The sequence below is a fragment of the Stegodyphus dumicola genome, chromosome 6, assembly GCF_044657685.1.
Source record: "Stegodyphus dumicola isolate Sdum_Otavi_A_Nest chromosome 6, ASM4465768v1".
In the NCBI taxonomy this organism is placed as follows: Eukaryota; Metazoa; Arthropoda; class Arachnida; order Araneae; family Eresidae; genus Stegodyphus; species Stegodyphus dumicola.
Window position 1 is genome coordinate 62,646,724 of NC_140773.1, and position 17,269 is coordinate 62,663,992.

The 17,269-nt window shown below is 30.5% G+C and overlaps 1 protein-coding gene across 4 annotated transcripts in view; it reads left to right on the plus strand.

The window, feature by feature from the left end:
• Positions 1-17,269, plus strand: part of LOC118182538 (metalloendopeptidase OMA1, mitochondrial-like) — an 84,198-nt gene that overhangs the window by 45,378 nt on the left and 21,551 nt on the right. For all 4 annotated transcript variants that reach the window (XM_085818404.1, XM_085818405.1, XM_085818406.1 and 1 more), the window contains exon 6: positions 3,735-3,863. In XM_085818404.1, coding sequence (XP_085674530.1) covers positions 3,735-3,863 — 129 coding nt within the window. The remainder of the gene's footprint in view (positions 1-3,734; positions 3,864-17,269) is intronic.

The window sequence follows — 17,269 nt, forward strand, 5'->3', positions numbered from 1 at the left end:
ATCTTGTGAGATCCACAATAAATTCCTTATTCTCTGAACTATGAATTGCATTGAAATGTTATACCAAATACAGTCAAAAGTCGTTGATTCGGACACCCATAATCCGAAATGATCTGTAATCCGGACCTCAAAGCTACAAACTTTCTGCGCGTGCGTCAGATTGACCTTTACGGCTGCGAATATGCGTGTGCGCATGCGCAAAATACGTTTACGAATGCGCGTTTAATGTATAATGGATGGTATAAGCTAAGCTAAAATTATCTAATTCAGTTAATGTTGCAGATTGCATTGTTCCTTAATCTTTGAATTGGATCCGGCTTATTATTTTTTGCAGACTGTTAGAGTAATTTTATAAAAGTAAGCTTGAACTTTCGATTATGTCAAATAGAATTTCTGATATATATTTACTAATATGTAAAGGATCTACAAAGCGAAAGTATGTTTCGAAGTCCATTAAACAAAAAGTGGAATTGCTGCAAAAAATGGATAAAGGCATATCCTTTGTTATCTAACCATTCCGAAATCTGTTTATCAATTTCACGCTGCTCTGCGTGTATGTGGGTGGGTGGGGGAAACATCGCGGCGTGCAATGAACTGGAAGTTGATCTGTCAGCACTATCCTTATCTTCAGGGCAGATGTTTTTATTTTATTTGGCTTATAATTCCTTACTAAATGTAGTATTTCATCTTGATGTACTCCGTCTTTGATATGATTTAAATCAAATTCCTCGTCATTATAATTTGCTTCCGATAGCGAAGAAAGTGACACAGAAGTTATTGAAAACGAAAAAATTTCGATTGACAAATTAGTCGGTATTCTCGACACAGCAATTATAGGACCTTGAACAGCGGAACTTTGTAACTGAACAAGAAATTATGTCTGTTTGTAGAATTAAAGAGAAAGTATTATCACATAAAAAACGAAGCAACTTAAACAACTTACATTGAAAGAAATGTTTAATAAAGTAAACAAATAAATATTAAGCTTTTTTTTTTTTTTTTTTTTGTAAATTTTGATACCCTTTAGATCATAATTGTTTTTTATTTCATAAATTCCGATTTCATATTTTTAATTTTATAATTTCTGCATGCCATCTTACCAGATTTAAACTGATGATCTATAATCCGGAAAAATCGACAATCCAGAATCGCCAAAGTCCCGACGAGTCCGGATTAACGACTTTTGACTGTACATGCATTTTATTTTATTACCTTACCTCCACAGATGGAAAAATTATTCACTTTAAATTTCATTATGACTATGTTGCACCAATTATGAATGGTATTGTTGAATTTAAATTTTCGAAATTCATTTTTCAAAATTTGAATTATTAATTAATATTTTACTTTTCAATCGATACTTTTACATATTTTTTAAAATCTCATTAATTGAGAAAGCTACAGCATTAAAAGTCTTGGAGAATTTTAAAAAAATGTATATGAATTTGTATTGCTCTTCTTCTTCTTCTTTTTTTTTTTTTTTTTTTTTTAATTTTTTTAAAGTTTCTTCCTAAATGTATAATTATATTTTGCACAAAATATTTTTGACAATATGTGCTTTTATGCTTTTATTGTTTGAGAATAGATGTCTCCATTTTCAGTCTGCCAGACAGAATTATATACTAACAAGTGGTAGAAATGACTGACATATCTTCATTTGCAAAAAATACTGATAAAAAAATTTTATAAAATTTTCATTTACATTGTAGAAATCTTAAAATTAATTAGCAATCACATTTCATAAATAAACCTTATAATATATATTTACTAATTTTAATTTCTTTAAGTAGAACTAGGTATGCCTTTATTGTAAAGTCATATAGAAATATGTAAATAAAAATAAAGTTCTGGTATTTTACAATTTATAATTTGTTATATGTGATTCCCTTTATTTATTATTACAGACTTATATTAACAGTTAAAATTTAGTATTCAAAAATTTAATGTATTTAAATTCTAAATACATAGATACAATTTTAATATAAAATACAATTTTATAAATATAAATGGAAAATTCGATTTTATATATTATTATATCATTTAAAATACACAAGCTATAATGTGAGTGCTTCATATTTTTAACATACATATACCAAAACTTTAAAAAATAAATTTAGATAAGTATTTAAGTTCGCCTAATCTAATTTTAAGGACACTGAGTGGTTTTTATGCGGATAGTCTTGGAAGATACAATTCTTGAAGCCATTTACTTTTATGAGACTAAAATAAGAAAAAGGAAATATTAATGAAATTATAAAGATAGTTGCAAAAATTACAATTTTAAAATTAATTTTTATTATGAATAACTGTGAATTTTCAGTCCAATTTAAACAAAGAATTGTCACTTCTTTATTAATCTATTCAACAAGAACAGCTACAAACGGTTACTACCTTGTAAAAGATTGAAATTGGTACTTCATAGAATTCAAACTTTCTTTGCTGTAGGAAAAGTACGATAAGCTTAAAAAAAAAAAAAAAAAAAAACTCTAAATTAAATAATTGCAATTTTAAATAAGAACCTTAAATATCTAAGCTAAAGGAAGATTTTTTATTAAATATATAAAAATATATGAAAATAATTCTATCATTATTTTGTTACAGAGCATCAAGAAAATAATAAAACAAAATTAAGGATATTTCAAATAGGTATTTAGGCAATACTAGCTAATGAACTTATATTTACTTTAATGAACAAAGCTTTTACTTGATATTTAAATTGCATTTACCTTGTAATAGATTTGAAGTTGGGTTCAATAAGTGAGGTCAAAGCGAAAAATATCTGATCTAAATGATACACCAGTCTTTGTGTTTTACTGTCCTCATTAGGCGGTCCTTATTCAGCAACCTTGAGTGTGGCAAGTACGCAGTCAAGTTGATTTGAATAGAACTTCTAAATAGATCTTCACAGCTGGTGAAGGGGGGAAAATATTCTGAAGATATTTTTGGACACAAAAAAATTATCTTTGAAGGAGAGAAATGGTACGAAATGTTTACGTTTTCCAGGACGGCGAACTGGTTAATTAGATCTAGAGCTTTTGTTTTATTTTATTTTAATGCAATAATGCATTATTTCTTTTAGTTCTTTTCAAGGTCTGAATTCAGGTTGGGGTATATTCTTGGAGAATGGAATGTAAAACGTTTTGTAATAAATATTGTTGTGTATATATATTTTTATTTTAAATTTTATTTTTGTACTCTCAAATAGTGAAGAAGGACAAAACACATTTTCACAACTCCTTAATTGTTCTTGATTAATGTTTGAAATAATTACCCCCTGATGAATCTCTTCTAAACATTAAACTATGAATAATTAATTTGGACTTTGCCATAAATTAATTTTTTTTCTTTTAATTATAGAAAATTTTAAAAAATGTTTTCAATTGTACACAATTCCAATCTAAATATTGCCATCATTGAGCTTTATTTTTGATGCAGATAACGGAGGTATGTAGAGTATTAGAGAAATTCTATGCTAGAGATGTGTAATGTATGGCATTAGAAACATCTTTTAATATTTATATTAATTTTATAAATACCAGTAAAATTTATTGTGACTGAAATGTATGAAAGTATTATTAAAAATATGCAGTTCATTTACAAGCAATGCATTATTGTAAGTTGGAAGTACCTGCAATGAAATAAAATGTGCTTTTTTACATTTATGTATTCTCGTATTTATATTTTCTTAGCTTTCTAATAATATATTAATCATGGTGTTTTCATTCATTATGTAGGCAGAAAATGTGAGCTTCACACATTTATTAGATTTATTTTCTATTGTAATTATTGCTGCAATTTGGGCAGTTGTTCCAAGTGATGCTATTTCATTGTTGACACATTGGCTGTACGAAAAATCTCTTGAGGTAAGTGATCTTTATGACAAAATGAAATGTTAAATGACAAAAAATGTTTTCTGCATTTTCTATTGTAAATCTTTAATTACGGTTTGTTGTTATTGGCATAGATTTGCTTCTGCTAGTGTGTATATTTGTATGCTTCATGAGTAGTGAGTATCTTCTATTGATAAAATGAAGACCACTTATTATTATTTTTTTAAACAATTAAGAATTTGTTCAGTTGGATATACTAGCTGTATTCTTCCTCCCCCCAAAGATTTTTATTTAAAGGTAACATAAATTGCTAACTTTTTCATTAATCTTCTATTTTAAGTATTATTACAAAATATTGTTGTTTCATATTATATTAAGCTGTGAATATGTAAATTATATCTTGAGCAAAGATTCAATAGTAAATGAACAAAAACACTGACTTAAACTGCAAGAATATGTTTGTGTATAGAAGTGTGTGTACATTCTATAGCAGCAGTTTCCATTCAGTTAAAAATTATCCGAATAAGCAGAATAAATTTGATAGGTCCAACAAGGAAAATGATAATGTGCAAGTAAAACTGAAAGTTAGCCCTTCAAGTAAACTGAAAAACAATGTAATTGTTACTAATGTAAATTCTAAGCATTTACAAAAATGTGAGTTTCTGATGAAAAACTTAATTTATACCCCTTGCAAAAGACTACTATTAACTTGCAAAGAAGCAAATAAAAGCAATAAAAGAATTGGGCTTGGAAATAACAATTTTGAACACTGCATTAATTTTTTATTTAGAAATCAAAAATAAGGGTAAAATTATTTTAAGTTCTACATTTGGTGATGTCATCCATGCAACATTAGCAACTATTCCCATTTGTTATAAATAACCAAACAGCTGTCTGTGTTCGTGGGTGGAATCTCTTTTTGCACTGAAAGATAAATTTAATTTTCAATAGTTAATTTGCATCAGATGTGTAGGATTAGATATTTGAAGAGGAGAATATATGTCTTATCTGCAATCTCCTGGGAGATGAAACCAGATATGCAAAAAACAGAAACAATCCGAGGTTGAAAGAGCTGACCATACTGTAAACTGTCTAATATGAATCTTTTTTATAGCTCATTTGCAAGGTAGGATGATGAGAGACTAAACAAAAAATCTGATGTGGACATCTCATGATTTCCTTATACAACCTGTTAAATTATACACATTTTTTCTGCATTTCATTTAAACTTATTTTCTCGAATTTCATTATAGTTCTTATTCATATAATTCAGTTCTCACTTTGTGACAAGGCAAAATACATAAAAACTCAAAGCATCTTCATTAAAAATTGTAAAATACAGGAAAACATAAAACACCAAATACAGTTTAAAAAAATATGAAATTAAAATTATAGTTTCTATGCAAAAACAAGCAGTTCGGCCAGCAGGCAGGAAGACAGAGTTTTTTGCTCACAAAACTGAAAGTTTACTTTCAGTCCTACTTTCGGCCCTACTTTCAGTCCCATTCGGCAAAAAGGCACTTAAGTTGATGAACAAACTGAATTAATTCACTATTCAAAGTTTCAGATGTAAACAAATGGCCTGTTCATCAGGCTTAGTACCACTTAAACAACTTTTTAATTTTTGATAAATGTACAACTATTGCACACAGATTAACTAAAGGCATAAAAACCTTAACCGAACTGAAATTCATTGAAATTGAAATAAATTTTTTGATACTTGTGCAATAGCTGCAAAGTAAGACAATAATTTAGATACTAAAGTAAGATTGATTATATTATCTCTTAATATAAATTTAGTAGAATGTATCTAAATGAAGTAATCCAGAAGTATGAAATTTAATCCCGAAAATAATATTTTTAAAGGAACATGAATTTAAATCATGAAGAATAGAAATGCAAACTTTTAATATGAAAATTAATAAACCAAGTAATTATTGTCATTGATCGGAAATAGGTTGACTTTTCAAGGGGAACAAACAACCCTCGTTCAATTAACAATAATTGATAAATGCGAAGGTGTTTTGTCTTTTACTCAAGTAAGAATGATGATTTCAAACTGGCAATTTTAGATAAGGCTAAAATTGTAGTCGAACTTAAATTCAATTAGTGAAATTAAAGAGATGAATTAAGTAGTTAAGTTAATGAATTTTTAGAAATCTCAAGATATTATAGCCAAATTAAGTAAAGTACTATAAAGAATGTATTTTGAATGTAGCATTTCAACAAAGTTAATGGTTTTTTAGAAATCTCGAGTTAATGTAGCCAAATTAAGTAGTAAAAATATTTTATTATACTTGAGTAAAGTACCTCACTTTCGACAACCTCACTTTCACGCATATTAATTCAAAGCTATTTTGACCAAACCAAAGGACCAATGAAGTAAAATTAACCAAAGGAATTAAACCAAAGGAAGTAAAAGGGGATTATTCTGAATGGAATAAATTTATCGCCAAGCAAAGGAAACATTCAACATTAAAGAATTATTTTAAAGATTTATAATCAGGGAATACAGTATAAAATCCAAGATCTGGACGCCCAATATCGGGAATGATCTAAAATCCGGACCTTAAAGCTGGCAACAAAAATTTTTCTTTTATGATTTACGCATGCGCATTTTATATTTTCCCCGTAAGAAAACCTGTGGAGAATCCCGCTTCTTAATTTCACTTCGGCACTAAATAAAATACCTTGTTATTGAAAAACAATCATTTTAGCTAAATTTGTGTGACCAATAATTTGGCTTCATAGCTGCGTATCTGCTTGGCATACATCTCAAACTGAAACATTCTTCTACATAGAAACATCATTGATTTTACAACTACTAATGTTTTATATCCCTGACGCCAACCTGGCGAATCATTATTTCTTACATTTTGCTTTCATCACTGTATGTTTATCAACACATGACAACTTGAGTAATGACTCATGCAGCAATGACTAAACAATTTTTTTTTTTTTTTAATATTAGTGAATGAATAACAAAGAGTATGGAAACCTTTTATGTTGTGACATTACACGTGGGTATGATTGCAGATTTAAGTTAAATGCGCTAGATGTGTTGACAAGGAAAAATTTAACAAAAATTTCGTTCCATATGCTAAACATAGATTTTGTTAATGATACTCATAAGCCAAAAGGTTACATTTAGTGCTATTTGAATTAAGAATAACTGATTTTTTATTCACATAAACTCCAATCTGACGCCATAGCTAGTATGGTGACATAAGTATAATAAATAACTAAATTAATATAATTCAGATTTAATTATCTCAGTGCACGATTGAAGGAAGACAAAATTTAATGGAACATTTTGTCTTTCGTCACCACTCTCATGCTACATAGCCAATAATGTATAGCGGACACTGTTATACTTTACTGATTCCAAAGAATTTCAGTTAATATAGCAGATTGCGCTGTTCCTTAACTTTCTGATTTGAACCAGCATATTATTTTTTGCAGGCTGTTATAATTACAGCAATTTTATGAAAACTAAAGTTTGAACTTTCGATTATGTCGAAAAGAGTTTCAAACTCTGAAGCTGCAACAGGATCTGCAAAGCGAAAGCAAGTTTCGATATCTATTAAATAAAAAGTGGAATTGCTGCAAAAACTGGATATAGGTATATCCGTCTCAAAATTATGCAAGGAGTATGGCATTGAAAAACTTACATGGATCACCCATATAAAAGAAAAGGCACAAACGGCCACAAATGTTCTAGTACTTTGTAGGCGAATCGTTGGTAAACAATGGGGCCTTAACCCAAAATCTACTCTATGGATTTATACTGCCATAGTCCTGCCAATGCTTTCTTACGGATGCGTGGTCTGGATTAATGTTATTAACAAAAGCACGTATTTAAACATTTTACAAAAGGTGCAAAGACTTGCTTGCCTAAGCATTAGTGGGGCTTTAAATAGTACCCCTACTGCTGCATTAGAATTTTTACTGCAAATTCCACCCTTGAAATTATTCTTGAGCGGAGAAGCAATTAAAGCCATGTATAGATTGAATAAAAATGGCACATGGTGCCAAAGGACAGGTTTTGGTCATAAAAGCCACCTGAAAAGCCACATTGACATATGTCTGGACTTGGGCAATGAGATCCCTATAATCTATATGCCCAAAGATGCAATTACTAAAACAATAGTTCCAGATAAACTATTCTCAACTCATATACCAAAAAGGAATGAGATAGAATCTCTAATTGACCTAATTCCAACAGGATCAATTGAATGTTACACAGATGGATCAAAATCCAACTTCACTGGAGCTGGAGCTATTATAAGGACCAAGGGATCTGAAGAAGATTTCATTAGATTTCATCTATACCTTGGTAAATTAACAACTGTTTTCCAAGCTGAGGTTCTGGCGATCAATTTGGTTGCCAGGGAGCTCTTAGCTAAAAATACAGTTGATAAGTATATATATATTCTCTCTGACAGCCAATCAGCCATCCTTGCCCTGGCTAATCGTGTCAAGTTACAAAACTGTGTTTTGAACTGTACTCAAGATCTCAATTCTCTGGCTTAGGCCCATAATACCATTAATTTAGTCTGTGTCCCAGGTCATTGTGATTTTGCTGGAAATGAACTAGCTGATAAAGTAGCTAAAGATGCTTCGCAACTACCCATGTCTGGCCCAGAACCATTTTACCCAGTTTCATATCAAACGGTTAAAAAAGAAGTAAGAACCTGGATAAAGAACAAACATGATGATATATGGTCTAAACTACCAGACTGTGCTCATTCTAAATTGGTGCTCAGTACACTTAACTTTTCAGGTAAACTCATACACCTCAGTAGAACTAACTTACGCGAGGTAATTCAAATTGTTACTGGACATGCTTATCTAGCTAAGCATCTCCACAAATGTGGTCTTGTCGAATCTCCTCTCTGCCCAGCTTGTGGAGAAGAAGAGGAAACACCTTTTCACTTTCTGGGACGATGTCTGGTGTTTTCTGTCCCTAGAAACAAATTCCTTGGGTTTCCCTATATTACCTTTGATCAAGCCCTTTTATACAAAGGGCTCTCTGGCATAATAGGGTTTCTGATGTATACTAAACACCTACAGGTAAGGTGAATATGAAACCACAAGAAACAAGCATTGAGACGCCCTATGAGTTCTTTTTTTTTTTTTTTTTTTTTGAAAAGAAACTATGCAGGGATTTCCCTCTCATAGCTGTGTTTTGGAATATAATTTGAAAACAGATATCAAATCTTTATACACTACCTGGCCATTTGGCTTGAGAATGCACCTCTGCCCTCCTTATTTATTTATTTATTTATTTGACTCTCCATCGCACTCTTGTTTGGTCAAGAATTTGCGTTTGGTGGTTTGGGAGGGATTGAATCGGTTTTCCATCCAATAGGGAAGTTTTCACGATCCAGCCGACACCTTGAACGTAGAGATGGGATCTTTTGCTGATACTATAGATTTGGTGTCAGTTTGAGATCTTATCTATTTATTACTTACCCTTTACGGGAGTTACCATTTAAATCCCTTGATTTAAATGATCACATGGCGGAAGAGTAATGGGCAATTTTGCCTAAACTCCTTTCCTTCTTTTCATAAGAAGGAAGCACCCCTATTGTTATGGCATTGAAAGGTCAACTGTATATGATATAACAAAAAGTGATCTTTATGAATTTTTTTTTTGGATTCCAACACTTCACTCGCAATGAGTAACAGAAAAATTATCCGCTATGCTAAAAGTGACTATCTTGACAAAGTTATGAGGGAATGGTCAGACAGAGACTCAGCAAGGGCATGCCATTGACAAGTCTAATACTAATGGCTCGAGACAAAATATTTCATCAAGAAATGAACTTAAAAACTGAGTGCACATATACGACAGATTGGTTAACCATATTTTAAAGTCACTGTGGTATAAAGCAATTAAAAATTTCAGGTGAAAAAGCTTCAGCTGATACTGAAGTTGTTTAACTATTTGCAGATGAATTCATTGAACTCACTAATAGTGAAACATTATCTCCAAGGCAAATTTACGATGTTGATAAAACTGGTCTTTTCTGGCAATATGTACCCTGAAATACCTTAGCAACCTCTACAGAAAAGGCTCAAAGATTCCAAAAAATGGCAAATAATGCTACAGACTAGCATGTGCAAATGCTGCAGGAAAACACAAGTGCAAACTTTTCATAATTGGAAAAAATAATCGGAACTTTCATAATCGGAACTCGAGTTTCTGAGCAAAAAATGAAACATAAGCATTTCAAAATTATTTCATTTTTTTTTTTAATGAAGAGCTCTTGAACAACTTTTCGCTTTTGGGGACGTGAATTCTTTAATTAAACCTTTCTTAATTTGGCGATTTTAAGATCCGTTTCTATAGAAAATTTTTAATTCCGAGATCTAGGACTTTCTCGACAGTTTTTTTTAAAACATTGTAACATTAATAAATTTCATTTAAATAATGGTAATATTTTTGAATTATATTTATGAGATAAGATTAAAATAAATCATTTTTATTTTTTGCTGTGATATTATAAAGTTCCATTTCCGCCATTTATTATATGTGGAAAATAAGCAAGGTACAATGCTATAAAGCACCATTTACCAAACAGTTCTTATCAAAAGCAAACTAGCTATGTAACTAATTAAAAAAGTATTTTTAATATTTTCATGGTAAGAGTTTCCCACATGTAATTGTCTCAAAATATTCCGAATTTTCAAAATATACATCAGTTTTCTCCAGAGCTTTAACTGCACCCGAGCCCTGCTCCAGTACTTCTTAGTTTTGGGGATCAATCATAATTCTACCCAGACCCCTAAATAAGAAAGCTGTGATACTTCTTTTTTCTTTTGTACCTGAACAAAATTTCAGTAGAAACTTGGGTTGATCTTTAGATTATGGTAACTTGGCGATTTTTTGGTGAAAATTTGGCGACCAACTCTGTTACAGCAACCCTCTATTTTTTTTTTTCGCTGCCATTTTGTCTTCACAAAGTAAAGACATGTTTCTTTTCTTTTTATTTACTGAACACTTTTTCCAACAATCTTCTAGCCGAATTACACTTATGCTAGAAATTTTATGTAACAAAACTGCTTAATCATGACAAATATTAACTGCAGAATTGGGAAAAAGTGCACAATCGCAAATTCCATGCGCGTTTTTCAGAATAGCACATACACATAAACCATTTACATGTCGACTTATTTTTAGTTAAAAAAAATCCCAAAATTGCACAAAAATGGCATTGCACACACTCTTAACTTTATCCATCTACACTGCTATTTTCTCATAAATTACAAAAATTTGCACGAAAATGCAAAATTTCTGTGAATCTTTAAACTCGGTAAAAAGCACATATATGAAATTACCTGATCGCGAAAAAGTATATACCCTTTCCAAGGATGAACATTTCCACGTATAAAATAAATAAAATATCCAAAAACTTTTACCTCTCAATTATCTATTATATTATAAACGTCACCAATGAATTCATACCGCAAACATTACAAATGGTTACAAATACTTAGTGTCAAATATTTAAATTATTTCCATGCACGTTTACTTCAACTGAAACATATACCAAATTCCTACAAACATAAAATTCACAAAATAACTATCATTTAATTAAAATATCACTAAACCATGTACACGTCGACTTATTTTTACTTAAAAAAACATCCCAGAATTGCACAAAAATGGCATTGAGCACACTCTTCACTATATCCATGTACACTGCTTTTTTCTCATAAATTACACAAATTTCACAAAAATGCATGAAAATTTTGTGAATCTTTAGATCCGGTAAAAAGAGCATGTATGAAATTACCTGATTGCAAAAAGTATATACCCTTTCCAAAGATGAACATTTCCACATATAAAATAAATAAAATATCCAAAAACTTTTACCTCTAAATTATCTATTATAAACGTCACCTACGAATTCATACCGCAAACATTACAAATGGTTACAAATACTTAGTGTCAAATATTTAAATTACTTCCATGCATGTTTACTTCAACTGAAACGTATACCAAATTCCTACAAACATAAAATTCACAAAATAACTATCATTTAATTAAAATATCACTAAACCATGTACACGTCGACTTATTTTTACTTAAAAAAACATCCCAGAATTGCACAAAAATGGCATTGCGCACACTCTTCACTATATCCATGTACACTGCTTTTTTCTCATAAATTAGAAAAATTTCACGAAAATGCATGAAAATACTCAACGTATTCTACTCAAACGTATTCCAAAATACTACAAACATATAACTCACAAAATCACGATCATTAAATTAAAATATAATCAAATTAAAAATTACTACTTAAAATATAAATAAGCACATACATTAAATTAATAAAAATTAGATTACAATCCTAATTACTTTAAACTAAATCATTGCTAATAACAATTTTCCAATAATACCATATTAATTTATTTACTCCTTACATTTAGAACAATGCATAAAAATAATATCCTCAAATGATTAAAAATACTAACTTACCTAATCTTCAGAATCTTCATTACGTGGCACGCACACTTCCAATATTTCACACAACACACAATGAAGCTTAATACAAAATAATATAGTACTAGAGTTTTCCAAATTCCCCCCCTTTTCCGATTAAAGAACTGTAATTCGTCCATTAATGTCACATGACATATCTCATGATCTCTCATTTCTCTCACACAAAATGATGCGTAATCGGAACTGAGTACTTCTCACATTATTACCAAAGTCCTAAATAGTAACCTTTATCGCCTCCAAAATGTCGCCAAACTACCAGTTACCATATTCCAAAGATCAGCTGAAATTTGATATTGAAAATTTTATTTTTAGTAATAAAATTATATTAAAAATTGCTTATTAAATTTTAATTTATCTCTTCATATTTTAAATTTTTATTTAAACTATTTGATTTCTTTAAGCATTAATTATTGAATTATTTTAATAATTAATATTTAATTTTTTAATTATTAGCGATTTTATTAGCCATTTTTATTTATAAATTTTTGTGCCTCTTTCCTGATGGTGTTTCACGGCGCTCCAGCACATCTAATTTTAGAAATTAAGCCCTGTTTTTCTCTATAAAATTAATTTTACACTTTTTTCCTCCGATTTTTTTTTCAACATATTTCTGGCTTAATGCTGTTACAGAAATGATAGGGGTACATTTTTTTTTTTTTTTTTTTTTTTTTTTTTTTTTTTTTTAAGGATTTTAGGCATTGCAGCTTTAAAAGTTTAGAAAGATATGAAGGCAAGATTTATAGATCCATGATGAAAAAAACGATGTGACAAAATGAAAAATGTCTCCATAGTATTAACACGTGATTTCTTACTTTTTGGAGAATGTCTAGAAGAACAATGAAAACATTATAGTTGAATGTTTTTCTTCTGATACTAGAATCTTTTTCTTAACATTTTTATCTTCCCTTTACTTTCTCTACTTTTCACTAGACACAAACATGGAAAATATCAAAAATGCTTCTAAACTTATCATATGGACAGGCAGAAAATATAGAAAGGAATTCTTTTATTAATAAAGATATTGAAAACTGACAATTTAAAAGATTCAACTAATACGTCTTAATGCATCATACACAGGGCTGGCACTAGGCCATTTTCCCATCTGATGCAGTTTCTGTGGATCTTAAATTCTGCTGCCTGGTGCCTTTCTAAATTCTACTTCCAATGCTTGTTCTAAATTGTAAAAGTTTTGCTATTTCTAGACTTTATTGCTCAGTGTGTCATCATATTCTAAAAACTAAGCCACATCAGCTCTCTAACCGAAGCTTACCATATATATTTCATATTTCTTCTGAATGTTCATATTACTAAAGAAATAAAATTAGCAGCTTTTTCTATACGTTCTAAATGCATTTAGTTTATTTAGAATATCAGAAATTCTAAAATGAAAAGGAAACTTGGAAGAAAAAAAACTTCACTTAGACAGTTTTTAAACTGAGATTTTTGGAGTGTAAGACAAGAGTGTGTTTCTGACCTCCACTTGCTCTCTGCATTAGTTTTTGCCAGCTCTGACAATTTGTAATTATTCGTCTTGGATTAAAGTTGCCAACATTTTAGTTTGTTATGATGATAGAGTTATCGAGGCAGCCTAAAATGAAATGAAATTATATAGTCTTTGATCACTAATCCATAATTTTAGTTTGAATTTGACTCTTCTTGTTTCATTACTTCACTACGAGCTGTAATTGATTTTGTTAGCATAAGCACATGCCTTTGTTTTTTAAGTTCTTTTTAAATAAGAGTCTTATTTAAACCTTTGTCGGACTTTGTAGTTACTTTCAGACATAGCGATAATTTGCTTCACATCTGTTGATGTGTTTTGGACTATTTAACTTTTACCAGATCATTAGTACATTGTGGACAGGTTGACAAGTTAGGAGATAAAACACGCAGAAACTAGTGAGAACATTTTGTGTATTGAGACAAATTTCTAATTGTTAGAAAAGGTGCTGAAAGAGAAGGAAATCGATATAAATTTGCCAAAATGTCTGGGAAGGCTTCAAATTAAAACAACGCATAAATATTTTTTTGAATATTGTTGCTACACATTAAAAGCTACAAAACATAAATGTTTTGTAGCTATTATTGTGTAATTATCCGAATATCGTTTAAGAATCAATATCATAAATTACATGTATTTTAACTCTTTCGCATCGAAGTCGCCCATAACGCCCATTCATTCAGGCAACAGCAAACCACCCCAACGCCTCGTTTATTTTCTACCTAGTGCTTTCCCCCTCCACATTAGTGTATGGCTCATTGGTTTCGCGAGTTGTTAAGAAACATGTCAATTATTCTTTTGAAGCAACTAAAGGAGACATACGGAAAGCTATTAAACGTTCGCAAGTGCAATCCGGCCCTAAAGTAAAACTGCACACGATGGATGAAACCGCTGAAAAACCCCCAAAAGAGAAGCAGTCATTTTACTTAAGTAGGTTATTGTTAATGCTGTAGCTATTTACCAGGCAGGGGGAAAGGAAAACTATTCCAAGACAAATTCGTAAACACGGGCGTTTTCGATGTTTGATGAAAACAGATCTGGTCGTCTCTCGATGCGAAAGAGTTAAACTGTGAAATTTTATTAGATTGGGATTTTAATAGGGCCTTTTTTAACAAATATTGTTAAAAAATAAATAAAATTTAATAGTGGCCATGTAAATCCATAATGACTAAGGTTATTTTATACCTAATTTAATTACTTATAACTAACTGCTTGCCCTTAAAATTTATATCTGCATATTAAAGCGAGTTATTGCCTTTCATTAACCCTTACCATAGTTACAAGATAAAACACAAAAATGTAAAAATTCATGGTAAGACTTATTCTTCGCATCTAGTGAGACTTAAAATAATGCAAAACAACTTATTACCTCTGGTGCTTTAGTAGCTTATTAGAACCTTAAAGTATATTAACAGAGTCACAGCCCCCTGAAATCTACATGAAGCTACGACACTAACGGCGTCAGACAGAGCCCAGCTAACTTTCAGAACTTGCCAACTGTGCCTACATCAGGTCTTTCAGGTTCGTTCTGATCAGCAGGTCTCTCTCTAGGTAAGCAGCAGCAGTGACAACAGCCAGTCTTCTGTTGTGAATCATGCTGATTATGATTTTACTTCTCATTTAACCTATGCCACTTGACATAAAATCTGTTTACTATTTATTAAAGCTCTGAGTATGTGACAAAATGAGATATAAATTAAAATCAACATAAAACTAACTGTTAGTAAAACATAAATAAAATGTCACTTATCTCCTTTCAAATATGTTCAGTTCTTATAAGTGTAAAATATATAATGCTCCTTGATAAATTTCATATATTTTATTCTCAGACTTAATAATAATTATGTTAATTAAGTCATGTTTAATAATAATGCATCCTACTTACGGGTCTATTTTATTTTTAGGATGGTATTACAAAAGTGAAGTTCAGGCATAGATAATAATTTTCATTTAATTAATTTTTTTTTCATTAATTGTCCTTAAAAGTACTTAATTTCCATGTGCAGAAATGTGTACAAACCCTGATTTAGTAGATAGCTTCCAGTTTAGATTCTGCAGTGGTCATAGTACAATGCATCAAATTTTAAATGTTATTAAATATATTAATAAGATTAGCATATCATAACATAAGAATTATCGATATTAATAAGATCGAGCCTTTCATGAAAAGAATGGGTTAGCTGCATCCTACCTCAATTTTGAAAAAGCATTCAACCGAGTACAACATACGGGCCTCATACACAAGCTTTAAAATTTCATAACTAGTTTCATCAAATTAATGATCTGATATCTTAACAGAAAAGCTTTTCAAGTATGCTGCGGGGATTCACTCTCTTCTAAAAGGATAATTTAAAGAGCGTGCCACAGGACTCAGTCCTCAGCCCGAAATTATTTAATATTTTCATTAACGATCTTCATATTCATTTAATTCCAAAATTCTCAAGTATGCTGATGATGCTCTCATTCTAACTGAGTCAAGAAGTCTGCAAAATGGAGTCCACAACTTACAGCTTTGTGTTAATATAATAGCCAAGTGATGTAAACTATGGAAAATTAATCTAAATGCTTCAAAGTGCTGTGTCGTACTGTGTAGAAGGTATGATAGATGCATGCAAAGTTCATACAGAAATCAAAACTGAAAAAAGTTGTTCCAGTTGCAAATTCCTATAGGTATTTGGAAGTGTATGTTGATAAAACACTCATATTCGAAGATCACATCATGAACATCATAAATAATGTCAATGCAACATTCATTGTACTTTAATAGGTCGGAAATCAAAACTCAACATCAAAGTAAAGAAAGTGATATAGGTTTCACTAGGTCTATTCTACTTAACACTTTACTTGTGACTCTACTGTACGCTTTTAGCAGCAAACAAACCTGAAATACTTCAGATTGATGTGCTACAAAACAAAATATTATTTGCAGTAGTAAATGCCTTGTGGTATGTAAGAACACATAGGCTCACTCTGATTTGAACATTCAACTCATCCATAATCAAATTCTAATATCAACACACAACTTTTTCGAAAATATGAAAGATTTGCCTCACGAAGCCACAAAAGAAATAATAAACTACGATTCAACGGTAGAGAGTGTACTAATTCAGAAATCAAACAACAAAAATCAGCGTTATATTTACAAAGTTTTCACAGGACTAGTTTCGATGGTTTTACCGAACCACCATCTTCAGCTGCAAAACCGCAAATTTAGTATTTATTCGGCGTGTTATTGTGTCTTAATGGTAGAGAGTGTAGTTAAATGACCATGTTCCATCCACCATAATCCATTTTGGTGGTAATATAAATAGTAATCTTCATAAATTTTTACATTTATGTATATTACATACTTACATACCTGTCAGTGTAGGTTCAAAGGTTTTCTTCCCTGGTAAAGAGGGGTGGACATTGCCAATTTTATAC